Genomic DNA, 14,985 nt, shown 5'->3' with positions numbered 1-14,985 from the left:
CCAGACAGAAAACTAATCTTTATCAAGAGGTACAGAGGGGTTGTTACTCACCCCTTTTCATGCTTCCAACCATGAAACATTTTTAACATTCTATTTCTTCAAATAGTCCTTAGAGAAGATAAAAGGAGAATCTGTCAGAATCTTTTTCTTCAGTCAAATGGAAAGAGAGAGACAACAATAATCACAGATCACTGTTTGAGGCAGAAGCCATAAAACTGGATAATTCTAACCAAGTGCACTGGAGTATAAAATGTGAAGATAAAATTTTAAAATATTGTGAGTTTGGTTATAAACCTATCATACAGAACTTTACAATTAAAAAACCAAAACCACCCTCTTCAGTCTACAACCAACTAAATACTGGAACACCAATACCTATTTAAAAGACATTAAGTACTTTAGCTTTCAAGTCTTTCAATCTTCTATACTTTAAAAAAAACCAAACAAACATTATGCAAAAGCAAAAATGATCCAAAATTTTCTTTGTTATAGATATTTCTTCTTTCAGTTTTGGTATAGATTCAATGTCTTGATCAAAGCCAATCACAACTAAAAATCTAACCTCATTTGCTCCTCCTTAAAGACAGATAATTAGGGTAAAAAAACTCAACAGCCCTCCCATTTATTGGAGTCTTGAGAGACAAATTTCAGGCTCCTTGTGCAAGTAAAATTATTCTATCTCAAATATTTCAAAATCACGTTATTGCTTTCTTTCATCTACTTATGTTTCCTCTGTTTATTTTCTCAGTGGTCATCAGATTAAAAAATATACTATTCAGACTGAGCCCCTTACCACAACAATATGCTTGCAGGAAAGCAGCCATTAGGCTGTGCTCTTTTGGTAGTCTTGAGTACCGTATATTCAAGATCAGAGAAATAGTTTGAATCACCTGTACAGCATTGCCTGCATTAAATCCACAAATAAAAACAATATTACAATTTTTCATGGCTTTATTTTTTTATTAGGAATAAATAAATCTGATAAAAATGAATTAGGTGATAAGCATGATATATTAGTCAAACTTAGCAAGAAATGACCTTTATATAAAAGACCCTTATACCACAATAGAAATATAAATAGCACCTTACATGGATGCTCCATGCTCCCCCTCCTACATTACCAGCTTTCCTCTTGCTCACTTCCAGCATCAAGGATAGCAGGGATTCTACCTCTGATAGCCTACCTCACATTTTCACAGCTAAATGCAATAGACAACTTTGGTCTACACTTCTGGAGAATGCTCCGGGGTTTGATGTATCTAAAGAAAGAAGAAAATGTCCATTTTGTGCGTCACAGATTCATTTTTTAAGGCCATATAACTCTTTTCTTGTGTCTGTTTGCAGCTTAGGTTTCTAGAAGGTATTTATATCCAATGGTTTTCTTCCTATCTCCCATTAAATCACCAGCACAATCCTCATCTGTTTAGTTCACCTTAAAGCCATGTAACTGTTTTCTGTTTTGAAGCCGTTAACTCGAACCTATTCATTATGTGCCTCGTATCTGAGTTTAGGAAAGCCTTATCTTACATAGTATTTTTTAATGTCCACTCTTTGTTGAATCTGATTAATCTGGTAAATGCTAGTACCTGAAGATCAATAACACAGTCCAAGCTTTTGGAACACGTTCAGCTTACTGTCAGTCTTACCTAATGTAAGAATAACAAAACAAGATCCTTCTTTTTTAATTTGTTTTCTCTTTCTTTCTTTCTCACTTGGTTTTAATGGACAGATGCTTTCTATAAGAAACAAAAATAACTGGAAAGCATTAGGGACTGAAACTACTTTCAGCTTATAAAAATACAGGATATTCTAGAAAGTATTAAGGTCCTGATAGTTATGAATTATTGTTATCAGTAAGCATTTGAATAAATATGGCCTCTTCATTTATAATTTGATAAAGAATACCTGTGCAAGTAATTGCCAGGAAAATGTGAACTAGCAAAAGACTTAGGAGATTTACTAAGGTAAACAACAAAAAGCCCTCTTACAGCAAAAATATTAAAGGCATTTTATTTGTATATGATTTTTGCATAACTCCTTTTGGGAATCCGGATATTATTCGTTAAAATAAATTTACGTGTCCAACATGGAAGAACTAGGAGTATTCCCCTTTAAGACAGGTTAATCAGATTATAAATACTGCAGATGTAGAGCAGCGTCACTCAGTCCCACCAGCCTGACAATTATTATAAAAGGCACAATAAAGACATTCCACCACCATATTCAGAAGCCTTGACCTATTCAGTTTGACAGTCTGCTGTAGAAAAAATTACAGCACTACTAATTAAAAGAAGTAACAACTAATTGATAGACTGATATCAACTGTTGAGAACTTTTAACCACATAACATTATTATATAATGCACGTAGCCAAGGGCACATGTTAGCAGAGACAGCTTTCATAACTATTCAGCCTAAACCACAAAGTTTAAAGGCATGTTCTAGCCATGGTTTCCTTTATTTAAGGTCCAGCAGCATCGAAGCAGGGTTCTCCACATAAGATTTCCACAGGTTAGAAAACCGGGCCATGGTGGCTCCGTCAATGATGCGGTGATCAGCTGACCAGCTCACATTCATTATCTGTGCCTTAAATACTTCACCTTTCCCATTAAACCGAGGAACAACCTAAAAATCAGAGGAAAGAAAAGAACTGAAATACTAAATACTTTCATTAGCAGATCTCTATTTTTTTGTTATTAATTTGTTGATCTAAATTTAAATATTTTCCTAAATTAGACAGACAGCAGTAGCACCCTTCAAAAAACCAAGACCTTCCTGCTATTGTTTGTGCTGTGGATTAGAATATATTGCAAGCCAACATAATAAACAGTCATATCCTGTTTCCACCATCATGGAAATACTGAAGTACTGAAAATCTTTCTTGACTCAAAAGTTTCTTCCTGAATAGTTTATTGCACTGTTAGTTCTCAAAGTGAGAACTAAGTTTCCTTAAAGCATCCCCTGAACAAAATGCTCATGGGAAGAACCTAGAAGTAGTAATTTAAGTTAATACTAATTTCATTTACAGCACTGGTCTCAAATGTCTATATGAAGGAATTAAGGGCTGAAATTCAGAAAATATAAAACTGCCTTCACCACACAAATTTCTGTATGGATTCAGCTAACTGGCTCATGAAATTATACTTCATTATCAGAGCACTTCTCAAATTTTCTCCTTGATGATAGCAACAATGTTATAGCATGTTGCAAAACTTGTAAAAATATATTTGTGTTGTTTCCTGACCACTAGAATGCTAAACACAGATGTGAGTGAAATATAACAGGATTCTAGAAAACAAATCTGAACCTTCGGTGTTTAACTTCTAGTTAAACATCTAGTATCTGTACAGTCATCTAAAACCACTACAAAACTTTGCAATCACAAGCTATGCAATTTCTCTAATATAAAGAAATGTTTATAAAAGAAAAACAAAACAGAGATTCCAGTTTTGCTTTAATTACAGATGACCTAAACACTCATATCACTGAGATAAAGTTACTATACCTGTATCTTTCCAAGTGCTCCAATAGCTACTTCAGGAGGTAGTATCACTGGTTTGGCATAAGTGCCACCAATCTACAAAAGAAAAAGCTGGGGATATTATTTACCAAATAGTTAGGGGTTTTTTTAGAGCAGATTGCCTCTTGAATTAATTGCTACAGGTTTTATTCATTGTATATTTAACTTCAGTAAAGTTTTCATTTCAGAAGCAGTTTTCAGATGTAATTCTCTTTTTTCCTTTACTTACTGTGCCAATATTTGAAAGTGTGAATGTTCCCCCAGTGAGGTCACTTGTTCCCAGCTGGCCTGCAGAGCCCAAGGACTGCAGGCGATTCAATTCAGAAGCAATGTCAAACACGCTACACACTTGGACATTTTTCACGTTTGGGACAATTAAACCTTGCTCCGTGTCCATCGCAACTCCAATGTTGTGTGAAGCCTGAAAGAAGTTTCATTAACTGGACATTAGTATAAGCTCTCAACATAAAATGTATTTTACATAAAAAGGCACTTAAATCACATCTTCCCCATTTATCTTTTTAATCTAGAAAGGGTTGTCTTTAGTAAACAATTCCTTTATACAACTTTGAGGGGAGAAAAGGATGTAAATTTTTAAATATTAGCTTTCCACACCTGCAAATTGCTGGCAATTTCACACCCAGGGAATACAAAATCCAGGAACTGATTTCACACTGAAAACACAGAACTTTAGGATGATTGTAAGTCTAACGAAACATAAATAACAGATTTTAAAGAGAACACTAAAATTAAAAAAAGGGAAACTCAGTTGTCTTTCATTTGCTAGAAGGAATAAAAGAATTCTGAGAGATATTGATCAAACAGCACAAAAGGAGTTTGCACTGCAAGGGCCACATACACATCACTCAAGAAAATAGACAGTAGCTTCCTAGAAGTATCGATCCAGCAGCTGGTATGAAAATTACATCATTTTTATCAAAACTGAGTTTAAAATATAACTTTAATACATAAGGGTCGAGTGTTGGAACAATAGAACCACTGTGCCATTACTAAAAAATTGTTGTATTAGATTTTTAAGTGTTTTCATTTTAAATGCTTGGCCCATACTCAGGTAAAAAATAGAAAATCACTATATTAATATGTAATTTTGAGGCAAGCCTGAATAACAAAGTGACTGTCATTTAACAAACTACTGAAGTATGTTCAATAATAAATCAAATCCAGATCTTAGAATCTGGACACATAAATTATTTTCCAGCACAACACCACAGTTTTGGTTTTTAAAATTAACTCAGACATTCTGAAAAGCCCTTGTTAGCTGTTACTTTAGGTTTTCTACTCACAACTTTTATCAGTAATTTACAAACCTTATATGTGATATTTTGACAGTTTTCATCCAAGGAAGCATTAAGAATGGGATACTGCAATAATCCCAGAGAGGCTGCCTGTTAAATAAAAGAAGGAAAAAAAAAAGATAGATTGCTATATTTTATAACCAGAAAGCTCCATAGAAAGGAAGTAATGGTAGGAGATAATTTAGGTTAATAACAATACCGATTCCCTCACTGCAATCAAATTTGGCTTAAACTCTCCTTAATATGTCTGTTGATACTTTGTCATTATTAGGATAGCAAAAAAAAAAAAAAAAAAGAACTTGCAAAAACCAAATACACATCAGACAGACATATAAAAAATGATAATTCCTTTCCCCACTATAACTGAAGTTGAATCTGTATTTGTTATTTTTGTTCCACAATTCAAACCAAATATCTCAAAAGTTATGAGATTCAGCTGCAATGTCATTCTCAGTTCTCAAATGACAATTTTTCAAGGAAGTAATATTAATTGCCCTTAAAGACAGTGAGCAGGAAGAGTGCTTACATAGCACTGCAATAGCATTGCCAGAGGTTTCAGGTAAGCTATGCTTTCAACACACAGTTTAGGCAGTGAGTGCATCAGTTGGAAATGGAACCATAGCAGCTAAATGAGTGCAAGTGCCTGGTCTTCTGAACAACAGAAGAGACATACTGATGCACCTAAGGTATTATTTATTCAATTCAAATTATTCAATACAAATACTGTGACAATAATAACAACAACAATGATGATGCATTTCATGTGAAGTTCATTTTAAAGGAACTCAAAAAAATTACTGACAGTTTCCAAAATTTGTTCTGTGCAACTCCCACACTTAGTGATGTTTACCCCCTTACTGAATGACACTTAAGCTGCTCTGTCCTTCCCCATTAATATTTCAAAAATTTTCAATGATATTATATAAGCCTCACTGCAGTTCCAACTGTAAATTGGTAAATGGTTCAATAAACAAGAAAAGCTGAGACTTTTCTTGTGATCTGTCATAATTCATATGATAGAGAGGTGCTCCAAACGTACAGCAATCATTGAAAACATTTTGGCAAAAGCTGTGTAAATATTCCATACAGTGCTCTGCTGCATGTCTCACCTTTATGAAGAAAGGCATAAAGGAAAGCTTAATTCCACGGATTTCAGCCAGAGGTTTCAGCTCTTCTCGCAACTGAACAAGCTGAGTCAAATCAATCTCATCACAATAACCAAAGTGGGGTATCTTCAGGGCTGCACTCATAGTCTTTACCATTGCCTTCTGAAAACCTGGAAAATATTTACTGACTTCTTAAACCAACCAAATGAGCTTCTGTGAAGCTATAGTGAAATTTAATTATTTGTTTTCATTAAACGAATTACATAACTTACAAAAACTAAACCAAACCAAAGCTAAACTACAACTAAAAAGGACAGGGTAAAGAGCACTTTAGGATCACCAGTTATTCAGTATATGTAACTCAATTTTTACAACCGTAACACCTAAGATTATATTACTGCCCGTCTCTCCTATGTATGTATGGATTGGAAATTATGATATCATAATCTGCATTACTCTTTCCAGCCTCCAAATAAATATTGCTTGAAAGGCAAGCAAAAAACTTTTATCTTCCCCTTTTAATATGCCTTTTTTTAACCTTAGAGTGTTTTGTGGCACTCTTCTCCAGAACAAGTGTGAATGCTGAAGTATGCTGTTATTAAGTGTTGATAAACCCTTAAATTCACTGTACTTTGCCACTAATTGCATAATGATTCCTACTGCGACAAACCTATATTTCAGAATTCCTACATGTTTCAGCATACATTTGAAGAATGAGCAAGTTCAGTTTGCAGCCCAACTCCATCCAACCAAAACATGAACAAATCTTCCATAAAATGATTTCATCAGAGATGCTTCTTACAGAGCTTCTTACAGTCATGCTCCCTGGCACGACAATAGCGTGAAACACACCTCCATCAGAAGGAGGCAGCTTTTCACAGAGCAACATTTGCTGGTAGTCTACTGTGAACATGGTCTCAAGATTTTATATTTCTTGATTTACCTGTTACAGGTTCAGTTCTATCTTTTCCTGAAAACACAATGGGTCTGGAAACAGGTACTGGGATTTTGCGTGCTTTGTCCTTTGGAGCAGCTGGAACAGTCTCTGATTTTGGCAAAGGTGGGACAATTTCAGCCTTTGGTGATGGTGGTAAAATAGCTCCTGTTTGTTTGGCCAAGTAATTGAGTATGTCTTCTTTAAGGATTCTGTTATCTTTCCCTGTTCCAACAATTTCACTCAATTTAATCTGAAAAGTACATAACAAGCTGTGACACTTCAGTTTTACAGCAATATAAAAATATTCTATATTGTGAGCTATGGTTAAAAATTATTCCCATTACCAATCCAACATACCAAGTTTTCTTTCCCTTTCTATAATTCATTAGGTACTTAACCCAATTGTTCCAAACATCCAAAAGTCCCACTGTTTAGTTGCATATTTTAAGGAGGAACTATGAATACTACTTACCTCCTAATTGCTTCACAGGATCAATAGTGAAATATGAATTTGAGGAAAGCTATTTGTCACTTAATTTTCTGTACTTATTGTTTTATTTTTCTCCTAAAAGTGCATCACCAACTTTCAAAACTAATGGAATATTCACAGATTCATAAGGAAAAAAAGGCATTAGAAAGACACTTTAAAAAGATCACCTAGTATACCCTCTGCTTTAATACAAATCTGAAAAAGAGAACAAGCTGGCTAAAACTGAGATTTTATTTTTCCCTCCACCTTCTTCTGTCCCGGGATTTCTTAATCTTCAGCCTAAAGCATCCGAGCTGCATTTTAAGCCCAGTAATTAATTTTCTATCCACCACAATAATCAGAAAGCACAATTCTCTTCATTTTACAACAGTTTTCACACCTTCAAAATTATTTGAAAACAAGTCTTTCCTCTAGATCAGTGTTCTTGTAGTCAGTCAAAATGCCATATAAAAGCTGGATAAAATGCAACAGGACCTTATTCAGCAAACCTACATTGTTCTCCATGGCCAGGCGACGAACTGCAGGGGTTGCTAATGTTTTGTGACCTTTTATCTCTTGGTGAGTGTGTTCTTCATGAGACATAGGAGGGGTTTCCACAACATCTTTTTCTGAGGCAAAACCTGCAAATGAAAATTCCAACCTCTTAAATTCCAACCTCGATCATTCTGTGATTCTGTGATAGCTGAAGTTTTTAGCATTTACTCTGAGTTACTGTGGATGGGAACACAGCTTGCTTTATAAAAGCTGCTGCTTAAGCTAAATATTCAATAGGATATATCTGGCTTTTGAGATTTTAAATTCTAATAAAATATAACAACTTTCTCTACTCAATTTGCTTGACCTTATAAAGGGAAAAAATATTACTTTTTAAGATTCTCAGTAAGAAGAAAAAGTAAACTTCTCTGTCACTGATGTTTTTATGACAACAAACACAAAATATGCAAGAGAAAAATATATCTTACAATACCTTTTGAAGCATCAATTTCAATGTCCACTAATGGTTTTCCAACAAAAGCAATATCATCTATACTGTAATGGAGTTTTCTAATGATGCCATCGTAACGACTGGTAATAGTAACAGAAGCCTTATCACTTTGTACTTCACAGATACTGTCAAACTGAGACACACTGTCACCTTCTTTTATGTACCTGAGAGAAAAGACACAGGCTACTGTAAAACACAGTAAGTGTAAAAACCTATGCTGGGTATGCTTTTGTTAAGTTCAGTTATGTACATGCCCACAACATGAAAATGCATTCCAGACAGGAAGATAAATTCTACATAATGGATACATTTGCTCTATGCGTTTTGCCTGGCTGCTGCAGAACCCTTTGTTGTGTGAAATGACAGTGATCTAGAATATCGTCAAACACATATTACATTGACTTTGGTAAAGCAGAGTTTTCTTGTCAGATTATAAATAACCTAAAAATAAGAATGAGCCCAGCTTGGTCTGAACCTAAGGAAGTTCTTACTTTCTAATTGTCAGGATCAGTACATGATCTTCTACACAAAGAGACAGGAATTTGTACAAAGAACAAGGCATTTCAGCACTGCTTTTCTTCACTGCACACTTTGATTTTGTTTAATCTATTCATCACTGGCCTTTCACAAACAATTTAAAAGTTCAAATCTTTTAATAAAATCAATAGAGAAGGGGTATAGGATAAAATTATGTGGATTTTCTGGACTAGTAATTTGTTCCTAAAACTCAGCCTAAGTAAGCATAATAAAAGACAGACCTCCTAAACACTGAAAACATTAATCACTGAAGGAAATCCTATATATAGGCACAATTAGGGCATCCCATTCCTTCCACCTTTTCCATTCACAAATAAACCAGACTACAAATAAACAAAATGTAAAGTTCACTATGTCCAAGGTTTTAAAATGTGGAAAATGAAACTTGAAAAACTTCACATGTAAACCAGAAAACATTCTCAGACAACTAATTGATAACACAGCTAAAGCTGTTAAACTACCTCTTGATTTCTCAGTATATTTCTAAAAAAGCAGAGCTTACCATTCTTTTACAGTCACCTCTGTAATCCCTTCTCCAATGTCAGAAAGCTTAAACTGGACAATCTGGCCACATGAAACTTAAAACAGACAATAAGAAAGTACAGCACGTTTAATATTAAATACAAGATATCAGGCAGAAAAATCTGAATGCATCAGAAACTTACATACCAGCCATACACAAGCCGCTAACATAACACTCATAAAATAGCAAAATAAAATAAATTATTTTATTATGAAAAAGATTACCAGCAGATGTTCTGAATAATCGCTGTTGATGACTAAACTTGAGGGCAGATTTGTCAAACACGCACACATATTTTGATTTTATAACACGAATGCTGCTGCACGATCTAACACGGTGAATGCACACCTGGGGGAGAAAAGTCTCAAGTGTTAATACAGTGGACTGAGGAACGTAGAGCTCATTTAATATTCCTGATGCAACAGAATACTAAAATAGTTTCATTCTAGTCTATGTAAGAGAAGTTCTTAAGGAAACAATTGAACAATTGCACTGAATACATGTTTGGATGTACAATAGCCATTACATTACCATAAACCTTATCAGGTCTTTAACTTCTTTGACTAACACAACAAAGCGGGAGATCAAAGCCACAACAAAATAACCAATTAACAAAAATCATTACAAGATCTGGTAAGAGATTCATACTTGCTATTGTTTCTCTAAGGAATTAGCTTAATCATGGCGTGCACACACAAAGCACACATAGTATCAACTACATCAGCCAACTGAAATATTCTTATCCAGAATGAATGCTGGAAGGGGCTCCCAGACTGCAGGGAAAACCAGTATATTTTTCTTCATCAGTTCTTATTCCAATCAAAGGGTGATCAGAAGTACTAACTGGAAAGGAAATTCACACCAGAGGGCACAGAGAGTTGCCCTTTCGTTTCTGTTAATATATAGGAGGCAATCATCTTCAAGTAAATATCATTTCACATAACTTAAAAGACCTTTTTTTAAGAACTCGGCATGAGATGGTTTTCTTTCATGGTTACAATTATATTTATCCAGAAATCAACTTAAAAGGATCTACAGAATTTTCTGAAAGGTTCTTCAGGCAAAACCTTATGCTTTAAAGCATCATGTAATCAGTCATGATTGTGGTCAAAAGCAAAGCCAGTAGCACTTGCATTGACATAAATAGGTATTTTATTAATCTCAACACAAGTTAGTCCAGACATCATCTTATTTAGTAAGATTTAAATTTAATGGAATTCTAGTGTTATATTGTCTCGCAGTGCTGTAAAATTTATAAAAATAATAATTTCTCTGTGGATACTATCTCTAATTAATTAGAGATATGAAAAAATTCAGGTGCTACAATGTACCTCAAGTAGCTCAAAACTGTAAAATTTAGAAATTATCTTCTTAGAGGAGCCAGAAAACAGCACACCTGCATGGGAAAGTTCATTTTAACTTCTTTTTTGAAAAACCCTTTCAGTAATTACAGAGCATATGAAACTTCCTGATTGCCCTCCCCACACCCCAGACTGTTCAACTATTTGATATTACATTACACTTTTTAAAAAGTAGAATATTCATGAAGCCATAAAATCCTGAACTGACAATGTAGGCATTTTATGTACTGTTTAATTTAGCATTGCAAGCTATATTTAATATCATTTTTCTTTAGGGAACAAACATTTACACAACGTAGTCTATCACAATGGGTATAACAAAGTTATATTATATGAGTTACTTTACAGCCACCTGCTATTGAGACTGTATCTACTGATCTAAAATAAGTATTTTTCTAATTCCTATAACAAGCAAACAGAAAATCCTTTTCATTAGTCCTCCAAACAACTTTCCCTATCCGACAATTAGGTTACATGGTGATTTTAAGCTATGGAAAATCATATTTTATGAACACATTTAAAATTCTAATTAGATTACAAAAGTGGTATATAATGTACATCTTCGCAAGCCTGTTTTCTCCTATTTTTGATTCTGGTATTTCTCCCTGAAGGTTTACATAAATATGTTGCAAGAAAAGGTGTTCAACAAGGCCTTTTTGTCACAAACTTAAAATAAAATTCTTTTCTCTTTATATGACCCTAAATGAAAAACATTCAATATTTACCTGTGAAGATGATCACAAGGAGCACATCAAATCTCTGAACTATTTCTAAATGTGAAGTTTCACAATGATTTCCATGTGTTTTTAACATTTGGTAACCAATGCAGGTAGTGATTTAGTAATGACACTGCCAAAAAAAGAGACTGGTTTTGTTATAGAAAAGTTACCACGATGTTTCATTATATTTGTAGGAACAATTCAAAACTCCTGCATTTTTTAAAAATGGAATCTTTTTGGTTTGCAGTTTTGCACATTCTTAACTAAAAAGCTGGTGTGCTAGTATGTTACAGTAATAACACATTGCACAATCTCTTGATAGAACAGTGTTCCTTCCTAACAAGAAACATATTAAAATCCAATAAATAAATTGTGCTTACTAACTTCAGTATTTAATCACCATAGTAGTATTTTCCATGTAATGCTAAATAAGGAAATAAAAAAGCATAAAAAAGACAAAATTAGCTCTGATATCCATAGCATACCCATCCACATATCTTGATGTCTGGGAAAATTTAGCAATAAAAACCCAACAAGTCCAGTACTATCAGTTATGTTTATGTCACCACTATCACACTATATTGCAATTCAAAGGCAATAATGGCCAGCAAGATAACACCTTTCCTGTGCAAGTCTTCGATGTACAGAGTTACTCTGGCAAGAAGAAAATGAGGGTCCACTCCAGCCCCTGGCCAGTTCTGAGGACACATCAGTCTGCTTGACCAAGAACTGTGGTTTGACCCCAGCCGACACGGGAGCTGCTGCTATTCAGGGGAGAACTGCCTTGCCCCTTAGGTTCAGGTTTGGTTGTTTCCTTAAAAAGAAGCCAACTATGATTTTCTAAATTACCACTGATCCTAAAGATCTACTGCTGGCCTCAGAAAAAAAAAATTTTATCCAGCCTGCAGGGAAACAATTACCTGATGTAGCAACAACTAAATTTCAAAGTCAAATTGAATAGTTTGTGCTAAAAGGCAACGACTTCTCATTAAAGGATACTCCCCTATTGAACTCTCTTGATTTGCTGTCACATTGAGTTATTTTAAAGAATATTTACTCGCACTGGATTTGATTTCCATACATATTCTGTATCTCAAGTATATAGTTGCCTATATAGTAAAGCAATGTCCTTGGTAGCATACTTTAGTCCGAGGTTACTCCTCACCTAAATAACTGGGACATGTCCCATTGTCCAGGTAACTGCCATTTCCCTACTACTTTACACAAGGGCCCCCAAGCTCCTTTCTTTCCTTCACGATTTACAGCCCCCATGCACAATCACTGTGACTTTGTCCTTCTTCCTTTTGCTAGCCAAAGTGTTTACAAAGGTACAGAGAATATTAAAATAAAGCCCTTTAATAATATAATAACTGAATTATTTCTTGGAACTTATCACTGTTTCACAGCAGATGGTCACAAGAATTAGCATCTAGCAAGATTCGAAATGTGCTTGCAGGAAACATACACCATAAACCAGCCAATTCTATAGTTCAGCATGCACATAGATAAGATGAGCATTTTCATCTTATCAGAATCTGCCTCACCATTATCATTTAAAAATACAGTACAAACTACTATTTAGAGAAAAAATAATAATGGAAACTAGAACTGATCCTTAATTTTGTATCTACTTATATTATCTTAGAAAAGTTAATTCTTTTTCTGACATTCCACAAAACAGCAGTGACATAATTGGAAACCAACACTCTTCACAACAGCAGGAAGACTATAATACAAGGAGACAGGAGAAAGCATGAATTAATCTTCACGACGCTACATGTTTATGAGACTGTAAGTGTCCTGAAAGGCAACCAAGTAGATTCGCTCCTTATGGTAAAGTATCGCAACTACTTTTCAAACATCAAGGCTCCCGGGATTCAAAGAAACACGTTTCCCTTTTTTGTACGTGTCGCCGCCCCGTCGCTGTGCGGATGCGGAACGCACAGCGAGCTGATGCTGGGCGGAGGAGCGGCGATGGCAGCGCAACGCATAGGCAGAGCAACGGATCAGACGACTTAGAAATAACAGGAGAGAAGGATGTCACTGGCTTATTACAGACAGGCACACGCTTCTTTCACAGGGAACACGGGCAACGGGGAGGACGTTCCAGGGCTGCGCGGGGCGAGGGTGTCGGCTCTGGGGGTCCCTCAGGAGCGGGGACCCGCTGAACGCCAGGGACAGCCCGGGGCGGGCAGGCCGGGCCCTGCGGAGACACGGGCACCTGTGCCCGCACCGGGGCTGCGGGGCGGGCTGGGGGCGGCTGAGGCAGCCGGGCAGGGCTGAGGGCGGGCGGGAGGGGGAGCCGGGCACTGTCTGCCCGTGGGCACTTCTGAGCAGCCAGGCAGGGGAACCGGGGCACTGCGCGCCCGCAGGCACTGCTGAGGCGGCCGGGCAGGGCAGCTGAGGCGCTGCCCGCCCGCAGGCGCGGGGGAGGCGGAAGGTCCGCGAGCGTGCGGTGTTTGCAGCCGCGCGGTGCTCGCGGGCTGCCGGCTTCACGACAGCACCGGGGCTCCAGGACACCGCCGCCGCCGAGGCGGGGATGCTGCGCGCTATCCCTCCCCTTCCCGGCTGAGCACCGGAGCGGGGTCCCCGCTCCCCTTACCAGGCGCCCCGCGGCTCGGCAGCTGCTCCTCAACGCGGTCACGGCCGCCATCTTACCACGGGCAGCGCAGCCCCTCACACACCCCCGGCCCAGCCAACCGGCGGCGGCCGCGCCGGCCCAGCCAACCAGGCGGCGGGCGGGGGCCGCGGGCCGGGCGGGGCCAGCGGGGCCGGGGCAGCGCAGGCGGCGCGTGGGTCCCGCACACGCCCGCGGGAACGGGCGCGATGCAGCTCCGGTACCGCAAAGCCGCTGGCGGCAGGGCAGGGCGTGCGGCTTCCCTGGGTAGCGGGAGGGGCAGTGCCAAGGGCCCGGGCGTTCCCGATGCACGTGTAATAAAGTCCCGAGTGTGCCTGCCTGACCAACACCCCCATGTCTGTGCTTCTACCTGAACGGAGGTTGTAGCCAGGTGGGGCTCGGCCTCTTCTCCCAGGCAACTAGCGACAGAACGAGGGGACATAGCCTTAAACTGCGCCAGATGAGGTTTTGGTCGGACATTAGGAAGAATTTCTTCACTTTCTAGGGTGATTAGACATTGGAATGCGCTGCCCAGGGAGGTGGTGGAGTCACCGTCCCTGGAGGTGTTTAAGGAAAGACTGGGCATGGTATCTAGTGCCATGGCCCAGTTGACAGGGTGGTCGGTCACAGGTTGAACGCCATGATCTCAGAGGTCTTTTCCAATGTAATTGATTCTCTGATTCTGACGAAAACTCGCTCGTAACCGTGCGGGTCGCAGTCCGGTCGCTCTCCCCCGGCGCTGACCTGCCAGGTGCGGCGGTCGTCACCGCTCTGGCCCTTGGTCGAGACAGGGGAAAGGCCTCCCGCAAGACTCCGGGCCGCGGTCGGTACCGCGGGGAGGCGGGAGCTGCCTCCTCCCGCTGCCCGGGCAACGG

At 38.2% G+C, this 14,985-nt stretch overlaps 1 protein-coding gene across 2 annotated transcripts; it reads right to left on the bottom strand.

Annotated features, from left to right (window-relative positions):
- Nucleotides 1-52: 52 nt before the first annotated feature.
- DBT (dihydrolipoamide branched chain transacylase E2) lies at nt 53-14,201 on the bottom strand. Of its 2 annotated transcripts, XM_027651459.1 has the most exons (14): nt 14,096-14,196; nt 11,500-11,623; nt 10,745-10,809; nt 9,638-9,761; nt 9,393-9,468; nt 8,336-8,517; nt 7,861-7,988; nt 6,885-7,128; nt 5,945-6,111; nt 4,848-4,925; nt 3,749-3,940; nt 3,505-3,576; nt 794-2,624; nt 53-108 (listed from the first exon to the last, which is right to left on the bottom strand). In XM_027651459.1, exons 2-13 carry the CDS (start codon nt 11,585-11,587, stop codon nt 2,457-2,459), a joined length of 1,584 nt encoding a protein of 527 aa, XP_027507260.1. In that variant the 5' UTR covers nt 11,588-11,623; nt 14,096-14,196; the 3' UTR covers nt 53-108; nt 794-2,456. The 2 variants fall into 2 exon arrangements, with proteins under 2 accessions (XP_027507260.1, XP_027507261.1); XM_027651460.1 differs by lacking the exons at nt 10,745-10,809; nt 11,500-11,623 and having other exon boundaries at nt 14,096-14,201.
- Nucleotides 14,202-14,985: the final 784 nt, after the last annotated feature.

Source organism: Corapipo altera, unplaced genomic scaffold (genome assembly GCF_003945725.1).
Source record: "Corapipo altera isolate COAL_440 unplaced genomic scaffold, ASM394572v1 57, whole genome shotgun sequence".
NCBI classification, from domain to species: domain Eukaryota; kingdom Metazoa; phylum Chordata; class Aves; order Passeriformes; family Pipridae; genus Corapipo; species Corapipo altera.
This window is presented reverse-complemented; position numbering and strand designations above follow the sequence as displayed.